At 46.6% G+C, this 15004-nt stretch overlaps 1 protein-coding gene across 5 annotated transcripts in view; it reads right to left on the bottom strand.

Moving 5' to 3' along the window:
- Window positions 1–641: 641 nt before the first annotated feature.
- Window positions 642–15004, bottom strand: part of GPM6B (glycoprotein M6B) — a 155354-nt gene continuing 140991 nt past the window's right edge. For 4 of the 5 annotated variants that reach the window (XM_060003095.1, XM_060003094.1, XM_060003096.1 and 1 more), the window contains 6 exons: window positions 12867–13053; window positions 11060–11216; window positions 8441–8612; window positions 6422–6495; window positions 5486–5551; window positions 642–2664 (listed from right to left, as the gene is read on the bottom strand). In XM_060003095.1, the coding sequence (XP_059859078.1) occupies window positions 2515–2664; window positions 5486–5551; window positions 6422–6495; window positions 8441–8612; window positions 11060–11216; window positions 12867–13053 (806 nt within the window). In that variant the 3' untranslated portion in view covers window positions 642–2514. Of the gene's footprint in view, window positions 2665–3085; window positions 4262–5485; window positions 5552–6421; window positions 6496–8440; window positions 8613–11059; window positions 11217–12866; window positions 13054–15004 lie in introns of those variants that run through there. The other variant, XM_069540386.1, reaches the window with a different exon arrangement.

The following is a 15004-nucleotide window of genomic DNA, read 5'->3' as shown; positions in this document are numbered from 1 at the left end:
TTTTTAATTGAAGTACAGTTGATCTACAGTGCTGTGTTTCAGGTATACAGCAAATTGATTTAGTTGTACATATCTATGTATATCTACTCTTCCTCAGACTCTTTGCCCTTACAGTTTATTACAAAACAGTGAGTATAGTTCCCTGTGCTGTACACAGGAGGACCCTGCTGTGGAGTAGACGGCTAGATCTTGGGTTTGTAAAACAAACAGCCAATGGGACATGGACCTTCATGAAGGTTCCTCATTGTTTCCACTTTCCCCAAACTTAACTTAAAGCTTTGTGTTAATCCCATAACCAAGTATGAAGCTAGTCAGAAAAATTATATACTAAAGCGTGAGTGGCACTTGATGTAAAATACAGCCCCGTGGGTTACGGTGGTTTCTCAAATTGCTCTTGCTTTAAAAGAGGTTTCCGTCAGAAATGAAACATGCAGCAGTTAGAAACTTGATCTCCATACAAATGTGGAGTCTTGACTACGCACACTGTTTAAAAATGACACCATACCGAGGACAGAGAAGGACACTATTTATGTATGGTAAAAAGGCAAGTGAGTGAAGCTATAATTTTTATTTCATTTCTCTTAATACATCCACAGCTATTGCCACCTAAATAGATCTTTAAAATAAGCATACACAAGTACTGACTATTATCTACAAATATTTATTGTAACACTTGAACTACAGGAAGCCCTTGGCACTGATAGAAAATATTGATTCACTGTTAGGTTACAAAAATTTATACATAGCAAAATTTAATGCTCTTTACATAAAAAATATTAGACTACTTAAACAAAACTTTCAAAAATTCCTGGTAATGGCTACCAGAATTAGAAAAGTAAAATTAGGCTTTAGACACTGCCTCTTCTAGAACACTGGACAGCACCTCCACTGCTGGAAAAAATATTTAAGTCTGTCATGCAACAGGAAAACAAAACACCAAGCTATTCTGGAACAACTGTTCTACACAGAAGAGAATGTCTCCCAATTAAAAAAAAAAAAAAAGTCAAGATCCCAATAGGCATTTTTTTAGGCATTAACAACACCAACAAAAAGAATCCAAATGAACTATTATACTTGATGTTCAATTTTAATAGCATCTGATAAAGGTATGCTTCCTCTCATTTTAACACATTTCTGCACATGGATACGTTTCAAAATCCAGGAAACAGCCAAACCACAAGTTAATTCTTAACATGAATATACAAAGTTAACCCTATATTATGCAGCCCCCTTTGAAAAGCACTAATGCACCCAACAGTTATATGTATCATTTCCTAAAGAACAACACAAAGTTTACCATCACTAATACTCGATACCTATAGTCACTTAATGTTCTGAAACACAATGATTTAGAAGGCAAGTTTCTTTCGAAGATGGCTTAAAACTCAAGCAGTTGGGTTTTTTTGTTGTTTTTGTGGGGGGTTTTTTGGGGTTTTTTTTTGCTGAACACTGAACTTTATTATTCCAGGAAACTAAGATTTAGATAAGAAAAAGTGAAATAAATACCAACCCTAATTGAAATTACTTCAGTATTCAAGTGTATAAAAGTAGGTGGTGTGCGGTCTGTTGGTCATTCGGTTTTAGCTATATAGTTGGTATGAAACTGTAAACTCACTATTCAGACCACGTAAAAACGGTTTTGAGTGGTGGTCATTTTAATAAGGTAACACTTCTCCATGAAGAAAAACACTTGTGGAACAAAATTCTATGAAGGATTTGGGGTTGCCTGTTGTTCCTAGAAATTTAAAGCAAATACTCATTAAGGCAGAGCTGACATTTCTCAAGAATGATGACAACTGGGTCACTTTATTAAAATGAAATCTATTATAAAATTGATTCTGGAAAGTTGATTCTGGAAAGTTTGTCAGTTGAAATCCGGCTTCTTCCACGCTCGGTGTAGCAGAATTATTATAGTGGGCTCATCTTAACATTCTTGGGGAAAAAAGGATTTCTGATTGGATCAGGAAATTAATACGTCCTGCGGGTGCGGAGGTCAGCTATTTTTTTTAAAAAAGGTCAATTGTAAGGATCACTTTATCTTTGAGCCCCAGCTTCATAAATGTCAGCTGTCTGTCAGAAATGGAACTTCACATCAATTCCACTTTATCTCCTATTTTAGATACATTTATCTATTTGAGAACGGATGGTCACACCCCCTGACGCTGGTATGGCATGGTCCCTATCAAGATAGGGGTATGATGTATTCTCACAGCCTGTCTTGGTAGGATCGTGAACAGGCCACAGATTTTCAAACGGATGATGAACGCTCATTTTGTCAAAGTGTTGCCTTTTAAAATGGCTCCCATGAAACCTCCAATATCTGTTCTAAAGAAAAAGATTTACCTACTGGAAGGTTTTCCTAGAAATACATCCCAGCAGCTTGAGACAGACAGTGAAGTGTTTGTTTGGACTTCTACGTGAGTTTGTTTGGTGGGGTACACATCTGTACTGCAGAGCAGCTGTCTGATGATTTGTCAGCTGTAAATTCGTCGGCTGAGACCCTCTGGCAAACATTTATGTGTAAGAATTGAGTTGTTCTTTTGACCGAGACTGGATATCTTGCAGTTCCTGTTCTTCCTTTGCTTTGATATCCTGGTAAGCCTGCATTTTGCTTGCATCCTTTAAGTAAGCCCAGTTAGAAGACAGTATCATGAGGAAGTGGATCTGGAAAAGAAGGGTGAGCATGATGGCTAGTGAGCATGTGAGAAGGCAAAGCGAGCTGCGAGGTAGATTAGACGCTCTGTACTGGAAAAAGGGAGAGGTGGTTATTCCGTATTAATACTCCTTCTGCTATCAATCAGAGGCATCGGAGACTGAGCGCATGCTCTGCTAAGACGCTTCATAGTAAGAGGCTGAGGAAAAGTTAGTACACACACACACATAATGAACTTGGAAAAAATGGCCAAAGAAGTTACTGTTAAGAAAAGGCAAAAGTGAAATACGACAGGGCGCTTTTTACCATTTTGAGGGTAACTTTAAGGTAGAAATTCAGAAACACGCTGTGGGGTTATTTAGAATCAGTGTTGTGCAAAGATCTAGCTTTCCTATCTATCCGTGGATAGAAATAATTCCCCCAAAGGCCTGAAAGTGTGAACAATGTTTATTTTGAGTAAATAATATAAAACTACATCTTTAACATGTAAAAATGAAGTGAATGTCAATACCAGAATTAAGAACTAGAAGCCCGGCATGCAGTCTCTGTGTTAACACATTTTTGGTAGTGCAACTACAGTTTTCACTTTATAACTGCCATGATTTCATTTCACAAAACGTCAAAATCTTTATTATCATTCTTTACAGTTGATGTGGCAAACACTTCTTTCCCGCTTATTTTCCTCATCTTTCCTGCAACACCTACATCTCAAGTTCCTTATATTATATACAAGTTCCTTCTCGCCATATTTGAGACTTTCCGATCCAAGCAAAATTACTCTCCCCATTATAAGCTCTTACGTGCAGTTTGAGAAGTGGCTATGAGGCATCAGTTACTACTCACCCAAAGCCAACACTTTGAGGTTATCAATTCTGGGGGCTCTGAAAGGAATGATGGTGTTGTGTAAAAATAAAACTACATATAAATCGTCTTTTTAGAGATAACAAATAAGCCGACGAAAACTTGAAGAAAAACAGCTTACTTGAGGGGCATTTATTGGGTAGTGAGCCCTGTAATCATAAAGAAAATGTTGTACTCAAATTTAGAATAATGTTGTAATCAAATTTAGACTGTTTGTTTGTAAAATATTTTCCAGACAGAGTCTGACAAGACCAAATCCCCATGAAAACGGTTCTCCTCCACTGCATCTTCAGCACTTGTTTTCATCACTGAAACTGGTTATCAGACAAGCAAAAATAAAGGAAAATGCAGGTATTCCAAAGTTTTAATACTTAGAGATACTACTGCTCAAAGTAGTTTCGGTTCAGTTTTTCAGTGGCTGCTCACCAATGTCAGTACATAACTGAATCCTTTCCAAAAGGTGGAAATAGCCAGATCTCATTATTTTGTAGTTCATGGACGGTAAGTCATTTCATTAATCTACCATGCACAATGAGTTGACTAAAGCGATTTACAAATTACTAGAACAAAACTGCAGAAACCTAGGCTCTGCTTTAGTCTGGGGGTCAGTGATACTTCATGCTACTGCGTATAGCTCTCTAAAGCTCCTTATTGGCCTTATGCAATTTAGAACTTAGTGCAGCAATCTTCCCGACTCTTAAACTTCAAAACCGCATAGTTATATGTAGTAGCCATCATGTAGATCAGCTGGTGGAAGAGAACAGAACAGGACAGTAAGTAAGATACAGGCAATAAGGGCCGGCGCCCTGACGCTTCTAAGCTCGGGTGGGGATGAGTGCCAGCTCAGAGCCTACGGCGTGCTGCTTTTTTCCCAGTTATAATCGTAAGAGGAGGTTTTTCATAGCTGGCACACACACACGTTCCTATTTGGCATTTCACGTGTAAGTAAGTCCTCTGCTCTCCCGTCAGTACGTTTATGAAAAAGACTGGATGTATTTTAAAAATAACAGAGCTGGGTGAGCAGCATGAGAAAGATGAGGGTAAGAGCCCTGTTCGCCCTCGTTCTTTCCCACGCTGCCCACTCAGCAGCTGTTAGTCCTCTGCCTGCCTGTTGCTCAGTGAAGAGAACAGGTCACCCCAGTGATGTAGCCGGTGGTTCTTTCCCTGGCTGGAAGGGGAAGGGATGACGTCAAGGTTGGAAAAACTGGGAAGGACTCATTTCCGAGCACATGAGATTTCCCCTCTTCTCTACGAGTCTTAGATTTCTCGACACCACAAACCCAGCCCTCCCAAATGTTATACACACACACACACACACACACACAAACATACATACACCTGTGTGGTTGCACCGTCCCTATGTGTGAATTTGCCTTGGTGCTAAAATTTCTCTGTAACTCCCAGGTCAGGACTCAGGGCACTGCCACGGCCATTCGGACATGCAGAGTGGGGGAAAAGCTGAGGCAAGCAAGGCGCCACTCTGCCTTCTTGTGGCAACTCTCGGGCTGTAAGCAACCAGCGTCCTTTTCATCATCTATTTAGTGCCACGGAGTTTGCATTTCTGTGATTTCACTCTTTACACATTCCCTCACCGGCATGCTGCAGGGCTGGCTAGGGTCCCTAAGCACAGGAAGGCGGCGAGGGGCCTTACGGAGAAAACACGTGTGTTAAACTTCGTTCAGGTTTGAGTTACAGTGCTGTTCAGGAGTCGGCAATATATACTCAGTAAGATGTCTTTCTTTAAACAGAAGCAAACTGATTCTTGCCACAGAATCCAAATTGCATCACCCACCATGGATGCCTAGACCACCACCTCGTACTTCCTGCAGTCTAGACATGGGGTAAGTCTACACAGGGGAAACTGAACCAAGGTCGAGTCCCAGGCTTGTTGGCTGGAAGGGAAATCTGTTATTAGAGTGAGTGCAGGGAAGCGGGGGACTGCACTAGGCCCGTCCTGGGGCCAGTACTCACCAAGGCAATGACGGTGGCGCCAGCTCCCGCACAGGCCACGATGAACAGGTGATAGGACATGTAGAACTAGGAAAACAGGGCACCAACGTTAGCATTTTATGTGGAAGGAAATGGCCTCCCCCGATCCGGGCGCAGCTCCCTCTTTCTCCTCTAGGGCTGTTTTGTGAAGGCTGGGCACATGCTGGAATCACCTGCGGGGCTTTCCAAACTTCCTGCGGCCCAGGCTGGACCCTAGACCCGTTACAGCGGAGAAGCTGGGGGCTGGGCCCCGGCGTCAGGCTATGATACTGCGCCGGCGTGCCTGCAGTCTGATCCTGGACATACACGCAGAGCAGCCAGGTCGGCGGGCCCTGCCGGTCTCAGTCGCTCGCGGCTTCCAAAAGCATGTCAGGATTCTCTTGAGTATGCAAGCTTCCACGAATGCATTTGAGAATCTGCTTTTATAAACAGTTACAAACCACTGCCTAAAGACTATTCTAGGGCAGAGAGATTGTAAACCATAGTGTGTCAGGATTTATTGCCAATTAAGGATGAACAAGAAACAGGAGCAACTCCGTCTGGAAACGTGAGACGAAGTGCCAATGTATAAAAATGTGCTTGTATACAACAAATTCAGGGCAGTCTTCTCTGAAAATTTACCTTGGTTCTGTGACAAGAGTCCTACTTTGAAACACTATCTGAAGGTGAAAGAGGAGAATCTACACCTGTATTCAGATTTGCAGGACTGGGCTCACTCTCGAATTATTGCCAAAAGAGAAAGCTCTCTGATGGCGCAGGCTCCCCCGTCAGTGGGCTGGGCCATGGACCAGGGCCATTTTCTACGTCAAAACGGGAGGCAGAGAGCCCTCTCTCGCTCTTTGTCCCTAGGAGAACCCCTTCGCTCAGCCTCTCTTGCCCAGTGGTCACCTAGGAGCCCGCTGAGGGGGCGGGGTTTACCTCATTGGTGTTGCAGATGTTCTCCAGGGCCGAGCCACATATTCTTCCTGGGAAAGCATTCCAAGGAATGATACCTGAGAAGCGAATCCCAAGAGAAGCTTAGTGATTAGTGCAAAGTCCAGCGCCCCTGCTCTCAGCGGGCCCCACCACTTTCAGTGGCAGTTACAACACAATGAGCGGCTGAGTTCTTCAACAACTGATGTACCTGCTCCCTGTAGAACAAGCTTTTGGGAATAAAAAGTCCTATTTGGACAACAGGGCAAGAGCAAAGTCAACTAACTAGTCCATAGGAGAATCAGACAATTTTTTTCCCTACGAATTCTGCTTTGATTAGTTGAGCTGACAGTCCTGAACTCTAGTTCAACAGCCGCAGGACAACCCCCCTCACAGGCATTTCCTCCTCCTGAAGCCAAACCAACACATCTCCCCCTGGATTTCATGGTCTGCGGCCTCACCCCTCAAGCTTGATGTCAGTGGTCCACCCCAAGATCCGTTCTGAAACTGGGAGGCTGTGCTCAGAAAGGTTCACGGCCATTCGACAGAGTAATTATGTTCTAGAGTTTGGGTTTCCATTTTGTATGTGTGTCTTTGCTTTTCTATTCATTTTTGTTGTGTTTTACAAGTATCTCGGAAATGCTTCTGGATTGAAGCTCCAATTGGAAACTCGGAAAACCACTGTCCTTCCGCACAGAGAGCGCAGCCCGTGGTGTCTCTCACTGGACCCAGCTCACCTCTGCAGGCACCTCGTCCACTCGGCGACTGCTGCTGCCCTTTCTGCCGTTAATGCCTAGGTGTGTGCTTAAATATGACATGGGTCAAGTTCTCCTTCGCCCAGGCGGTAATAAGGAGGGAGGATTTTAACAAAACACTACTTATTCCTTCCGTCTTTGCTATGGAGCAACAGTAAGTCTTTCTGCTTCAGAGGAATGGGAAACGAAACCACTGGTTTCAAATCTAGAACATTTTTAAAAAATGATGACCAAACATTTGTAGTGAATATTTAAGAAGACGGAAATGATATATGCATCTAGATATTCACTTACAAATACTTTAGCAATCAACTTTAGGATGGACTGAAAACAGAGACTAAAGAACAGTGTGGGTGAGCCTTTGGCTCTATGAGAAGAGATTAGTCCGATGGGCAATTTTAGGTGAGTTTCGTATTATGGTTCAAGGTAAGATGCTGAGGAGAAGCCAGATAGGAAAAATAAGAAGCAGAAAAGCTCTGAAAGAACAATGATTTCCTCTTCAGTTCTAATGAAAAGCTCTTCTTTTCCTCCTAGTTGTTTCTGCCAAGAACAGGATTTCCTACCATCCTGGCCAGAAGCACTACTGAAACTGCCTTCTCTCCCTCAGCAGGGAAGTCGGGTCTACAGTGATGGACAGGAGGCGCCCTGGCCCCTTCTGTGGCCTGCTTAGCTGCCGAGGGTAAGGATCCCACTCATTAGAAAATATGTGTGAACAGGTTTTTTCCAACAGCTGGCTTTGGTAGAGTACCTTCTGATGACTTCAAAATACACCTGGATTTTATGTTTTGCTTTTCAATGTTAAAGCAATATGGTCATTTAAAAAAGACCTGATTTAAAGAGGTGAAGGTGCAGAGTAACTGGATTATACAATGCATGCAATGTTCTGGATGGAAAATTGGATGGTACAAAACCGAAAAGAAGTTGAAGGAAAAATATATACTCTTTTTAGAGTGGATATCCACACGTCTTTTTTGATTGAACTGCATTATAAAAAGTTTCTTTTACTGTACCCTGAACTAGCAAATATAACAATTTTGAATGACCCTTTAGAGCCTAACTGATGTTTCCATCCAGAAAATGGAGCACATTGAGGGAAAGAGTGGAGCACATTGAGGGAAAGAGTGGAGCACATTGAGGGAAAGAGTATAATAACCTCTTCCAATAGAAGGGATGAAACCCATCTGGATGCTTAGACGCCCATGTAAATAACTAAGGCCCAGACACATGCACAAGAGGATACCAACGAATCGAGGAGACGAAAAGGAAGTACCGTATTGCCGGATGTCCACACAGATCTGCTCCACCCCGGCTGTCCCGTTGGTCTGGGGGGACTTGATGACTTCACAGGTTGACCATATGTTGTAGAACATAAACACGGGCACTGCAGAGAAGCCAAACACACCCAGCCAGGCCACTCCCAGCACATAGGTGAGGAAGACGAACTAGGCCGAAAAGGAGGAGGAGAAAGAATCGTCACCGACCAGGGCAAAGCACATCCCCCGGGAGGAGTGATGACGCATTTCCTGGCCGATACCGAACCTGTAGGACGCGGTCAGAGCACCGCCTGGACCACGGCAGTGACAAGGGAAGTCTTGGAACTTTGCGGGTCCCTCTTTTAGCAAGGACGTGAGTGGCCACGAGAGGATCTCCCTTGTGCAAGGTCACAGAGCTAGTTGGTGACAGGGCCTCCTCCAGGCACTCCTCCTAAACACCACTGGCTGGAGGCTTTCACAGGCCACTGAATTATAACTCCGTACCAGTTTCCTAAATTCCCTTTCTTTTACATAATGGATGGGCCGTAGCACAGCCATTGCTACAGGAAGCCCTTTCCCCAAAGGAACTTGGCTAGTTTCATGATCTTGTGAAATTACTAAAAAGCACTAGATGCTTGCACCTTCACTACGTTTACAATAGCCGTGATCACAAGCTTCGTGCACAGTGGACCTAATAAAATGCTCATTTCCCTCTAGTTTTGTTCTGTTGTGTTTTTCAGCTTTAGGATCCACAGCAGCGATGGCCGCGGGAAGAGGCTTCATCGTGCTGGCCCACATGCTGCCACGGGCGATTGCACCAGGCACAGGATCGTACGGCTTTCCTTTCTTCCTGACCTGCTTGGACTACTGCTTTTCAGAGAGCTTTGAAAAGGCTGTTTCAAAAACGCTGTGCGTCTGATATTTTCAGAACGCGCACCCACCCGGGCACCCCAACGCCGGGCAGCGTCCTCAGCTCGCCCCCTCCTCGCGCGCTCAACTCCCGTACAGCAGACCCAGAGCCCGCTTCGCCTCTGTGCCCCCTTCTGTGCTCTCACTCCCCACGAGCCCGGAGTCTCACGATCGATGCCCTCTTGCTCACCTTCCTCCAGTTGCTGCCTCTGTGCATGGTCCCGTCACAGCCTACCTGTCTTTCGATGTCATTCCCAGCCCGGCAGCCCACGCCTTTCCTGATCTGGCCGCGGTCTGCTCTCCGCAGCAGCATCCCTTCCCTCCTCTGGGCTCCAGCCTCCCCTGCCAGCCAGGCCGCAGCGCCTCTGCTCCGGGCTGCTCTGCTCAGGCTGGGTCCTCCCCCTCCACGCCGGGTGCCGCTGCCGCCCTCCCTGGCCACCCCCCGGCCCTGGGCCCACAGCTCTACTGCTGCTCGCGGGAACGAGCGCACACTCTCCCAGCCCCTTCCTACCTGGGCTCCCGTCTGGGCCCAAAGAAGTACCTACACTCTCTGTGCCTCCCTTAAGGAGGATTTTTAGGAACACTGGGCACTCCGTGTCTTTTAAGACAGGCTCTGCGTCCTTACCTCGTGACAGCAGAGAGCTCAGTCGGTGCCCCCTGGGAGCCGCGGCCCCGCAGCGAGGGTGCGTACCTTCCTTCCTTCCTGCCTTCCTTAGCCAGCCTGGGCGTTCTGCCTCTGTGGGAGCACGTCTCTCTCAACTCCCCAAGTGTTTTCGTCACATCCGACCACTTGCTCAAATGCCAGCCAGCTGCTCGGCCCAGGCTATTACGAGCTGCACTTCAACGCGCCCCAAATCAAACTCCACGAATGCCCCTTTCCCACCTCTCCCTCCACCCCGGACTTTCCTTCTGTGAAACGGCACTTTCTAATCCTGCCTCTTAACGAGCCCCTTTTAGGCTCTGTCCTCCTCTAGACCAGAGGTCAGCAAACAAACAGTGCCTGCAAAAGGCCCGAGAGGGGACGGGTCAGGCTCCGCAGGCCACGTGCGGTCACAGACACTCCTCAGCGCTGCCGTTACAGCATGACTGCGGCCGCAGACGCCGTGTCAACGAAGGGGTGTGGCGGGGTGCCAAAAAGTCTATTATGGACATCAAACCTAGAATGGCATAGAATTTCGTGTGTCCTAAGATACTATTCCTTCGTTTTTTTCCCCAGCTCATAGGTGGATAAAAACAGGTGGCGGACCGGCTCTGGAGCCGGCTTAACCCCCCTCTTTAGGCTCTAAACTTCTGGAGGACAGTCCCCAGCGAGGTGCTTAGTAGGAAGCATGCTTGGTCAGCACTGCCAGAGGGACTGGGACCATTCATCATAGTATGGGTGAGTCTTCGTGGCCACAATCCATATTCGAAGATAAATGAAGGCGAGCAGTGAGACGATAGGAAAACTATCTCCTTTCATAGTGGGGACTTTATCTTTGAAAAATCTTCAATACCCTTGTTATCTGGACGTTGATAAGAGAAATGCTTGATTTCATCCTACCAGCCATAGATTTTAATTTCTCCTCAATAATATGTTGAGGGTTTTTTCATATTCCTCACTCTAAGTTGGAACGGACACTCCTCCTGTCATGGACTCTGCACGTACTCTGTTAGCTTTTACCAAATACAAAGAAACACGTGGAGGTGTGGCTCTGGCTGGGTATCAGTCATCAGAGATTCGTACTCACCATCCCACTGATGCACCGGCCACAGGCGGTTGTTTTAAACTCCCCGTGCAGCTCTTTCACTGCGCTCGTGGTGTAGAAGCCTTCTGCCAACAGAATGATCCCGTACAAGAAGAAAAAGGATGCAATTCCATAGATGACATACTGCATCAGTTGTATTCTAGGAAAAGAAGAAGGTCCAAGTGGTTAACAGACGTTTTTGGCCTCTGGAGGGGGGCCATGAGGGTGACATCACTTGCCCCGCTGATGGCTTCGGTGGGCTCATGGGGCGTTGCAGGTGGGCATCCCTGCCCAGCCCACCGCAACCTGAGCCTTTCTTCCAAGGTGAGCAACCTTCCCAGGCAAGGGAGAAGTTTCCTTTGCACAGGGGCCCAGTTGGAATCTTTCAATACTTATGAGATTACTTATAAATGCAGACGTTGACGAGTTAAAGTCACTCATCCAAGGAAACACACACAGCCAGGATTTCAACGCTGGTTCAGTGGACGACGTGTTCCTTCCACCATATCAAAATGCCTCCCAACCAGGCCTAGTGCTTAACGTTATTCTGATAAACCCCCTAAGTAAGCACTGAGGGCTGCTTTAAGGAGTAACGTGGGCAAACGCTTTCTGCACAGACATTCTCATGTCATAAGTGATACTATATCAAGTAGATACAAAAAGTTAATTCACATCTAATTTTGTCCTATGAAAGCCAACAGCGATGCAGCTGACAACCTTTGGCTGCCCACTGGAACTACCTGGTGAGCTTTAGAGACAACAGGTACCTGCGTCCTCTCCCCAGAGATCATGACTTAATTAGTCTGGGGTGAAACATGGACATGGGGATTTTTTTTAAAGATTGCTGGAAGTTTGAGAGCCACTCATTGAGATCACCAGCTAATTAAACTAACACACCTTTCCCAGGCTCAGTCACGGTGAATATCTCTTGGTCTTTTTTGTACACATTTGGCACTCAGCGAGTCCACTGTCCTGCTCAATCCTCCTTATAGCCTCCCCCACTGCTGCTCATTTCTTTGGAATCATTTCCTGAACAGATAAAAGAATAAAGTTCCCTAAGGACTCTTCCCAGAGGATCCCGTTATTGTTCCATAAAAATTCACTCGTGCCTTTTTCAAAAGTCTGGTAGAAAAGTTTCTTCCAGTCACAAGATATCTAAAGACTGTCAAACCCTGGTAGTCAAGGAAGGAAAAAGAAAACACCGAAGGGCAAGGGGAAAATATACGAAGGAAAAAATTCATTGCTGTCACGCATGCACGGTTAGAGAATCCATGCATGGGAGTTGTTGTGACTCCACTGAGAATGAGTCCAGAAAGGGAAGGCTGAGGCTGAACCCCTACAAACAACGCCCCCTCTTCTGAACTGGAGGATACCCGGGGAGTTTTCTTCTGCTTGAATGAATGTCCAAGTCCTGTTCCTGTAGACTTAGAGTTGGGCTAAGTCCTCCCCAGGGTTCCCGTCATTCCAGGGCTGGCCGTTTTCTGTGACAACACTGGAGGGCGACTGTTACTTGGGAACCACGGTAACTCTCTTGGTGGGAGGATTGGCACCATTGCCATCGTCGCCCTCGGCCACTGTGTGCAGAGTGTCCTATGTGTGCACCCTGGTGAGATCCCACCCCAGGTCCCGAACACCCACTGCACTCTTGGCCCTTTCTTTTTCCTTCTCTCCCGGACCTTTTCCCATCTGCCTCCAGGGAGCGTGAATGAAAAGCATCCGTTTTCTCCCAGGTGAGCACACTGCAGTCTTCCTGAAACCCTCCTGGGGTGGTGGCACTTTAAATACGTCTTCAAAGGAAGCAGGTACTTACACCTCGCTCAGCAGGGCATGGTCACTGGTGTTGGTGGAGAAGTGTTGCTCAAGGATCGCCACGGTGCCCGCGAGAGCCACGTGCCCACAGCCGCAGAACAAGGCGACCCCGGAGAAGCAGAGGATGGTGGCCACGAGGGAGGCGTAGGGGACTCCTCCCAGACACTTGATGCAGCATTCGAAGCAGCCTGGACCCACAGGAGAGAAAATGCCGCTGTTAAGGGCAAAACTCCTGACTTCGTGAAGACCACCCATTAACAGAGAAGGCTCGACTTATCTATCTTCCCGCGCATGCTTTATGGACAACAGCTCAACGTCCCAAGGACCAGAGGGGGAGCTGCCGACATCTCACATTCTGTGGGTGAGGACTCGGGGGCTCCAAGAGGACATGTGTAGCTTAATTTGCTCGGGGTGAGTGGCACAGCAGCCAACTAACGAATAGTTATGGAGTGAGGCACAATTCTACAAGTTTTTGTCTGACCCGGGGTCAGGTTAGGGGCCCCCCTGCTCAAGGAGCAGCAGTCATCCCACTCGCAATGTCAAAAGAACTGCAGTGAGGCTGCGGTTCTATGAAGAAAAGCGACCGTCAAGTTGCCCCCAACCTCAGCCTTCTGGGGTTTCGGGTACCTATTTCTCTCTTTTGCAGCAGCCAATGGCTTTCCCCGAGCCTTTGACCTCCTGGGCAACCAGAAGAGTCAAATACAGTAATGACACTATTGCTGTGGTCAGAAAAATATCAAGGGAATCATTTTGGAAAGGTGGTGGGCATGTTGGTCCCTAAAAGCACCAAGTCACCCAGATCCGCTCAAGTGGGTCCACTCAAGTTTCATGTCAATATCAGAAATTAGCTCAACTTTTAAATAGAAATGTTGCCCCGGGCCAGGCAGCACAAGCAGTTTAATCACAGTCCTCCCCCACCCCTCCTCGGCTTCCACCTGCCGCCCTCCAACAGAAACGTTCAGCGTAAGAAAGAACCGCGAACTGGTGGGTGACGACATTTAAGTACCTGAAGAGGGAAAAGGAACACGGGGGCGGGGGGGGGGGGGGGGGAGACAAAATGAGCATCCATGAAGTGAAATGAAGGAGAGAGCCACAGTTCACGCTCCATTCTCGAGAGGAATAAGAGTTTCATTCATTTTTAAAATCAACTTTGACTTGAGATGTCCATAAAGACCTCCCCGGGGGCAGTCAGGTGACATTTTCAGTTCGGAGACAGTTACGTTTCAGTAGAGCAGCGCTGGCCTCGGGATAATGTCGGTACCTCTCGTGACCTCCCATCCCTGTTTACATTATCCAGACCCTTAAGTAAATGGCTTGTTGGGGAAATGGAACTCTGAACGCATTACGATGTTAAACAGTAATCAAGAGCAGTTCATGACTTCAGGGCAAGCACATTAAGGCGGCTAAATTTCTTTCACCCCAACGGCCTTTACAGTACACAGGGAATGACTACCACAGCGAGAAACACGGGAGCTAAGCTTTTCCATTTTGATGAGCATCCCATTCTAAAACTAGCATTTGCTTAAACCCACCCCAAGCGGTGACTATACACTCACTACCCAATCTCTCTTCAGTTCATTGGAAAATAAAAAGGTCGGGCCCTCATAAGAAAGTGTGCTGCCTTTCATTTCAAAAGATGACCAGCTGTTTTCATGAAGACCAACCTCCCTGAAATGGACAGATGAAACTGCCTAAGATGGGACCCAGCACACAATACAGTTCAAGTTCACTAGCAAGTCAGTACCTTAAAGAGCTTTGGACACTTGAGATTTGCGAACGAGGATGACGGAGGTCAATCTTATTTTGTCCTGTGACCTTCTAGGGGCTGAGGTGAAGCGAGAGGAATGCAACTAAAAGTCCAAATGCTCTCCAGGCTCCCAAATCGAGAGGAACTAAAATCGCTGGCCTCGATGTATTCCATTATATAAGAGGGAAAACAGACCTCTTTTCTCTTGTATTGTATCATTCCCCACCTCCCCCATTCTCAGCCTCCACGATGAAGTTAGGAACAAGATGAACGCCTGCTTCCCTAGCTAACAAAGTTATATCTGGGGGGCTTCCCTGGTGGCGCAGTGGTTGAGAGTCCGCCTGCCGGTGCAGGGGACACGGGTTCGTGCCCCGGTCCGGGAAGATCCCACA

The sequence above is a fragment of the Delphinus delphis genome, chromosome X (genome assembly GCF_949987515.2).
Source record: "Delphinus delphis chromosome X, mDelDel1.2, whole genome shotgun sequence".
In the NCBI taxonomy this organism is placed as follows: Eukaryota; Metazoa; Chordata; class Mammalia; order Artiodactyla; family Delphinidae; genus Delphinus; species Delphinus delphis.
This window is presented reverse-complemented; position numbering and strand designations above follow the sequence as displayed.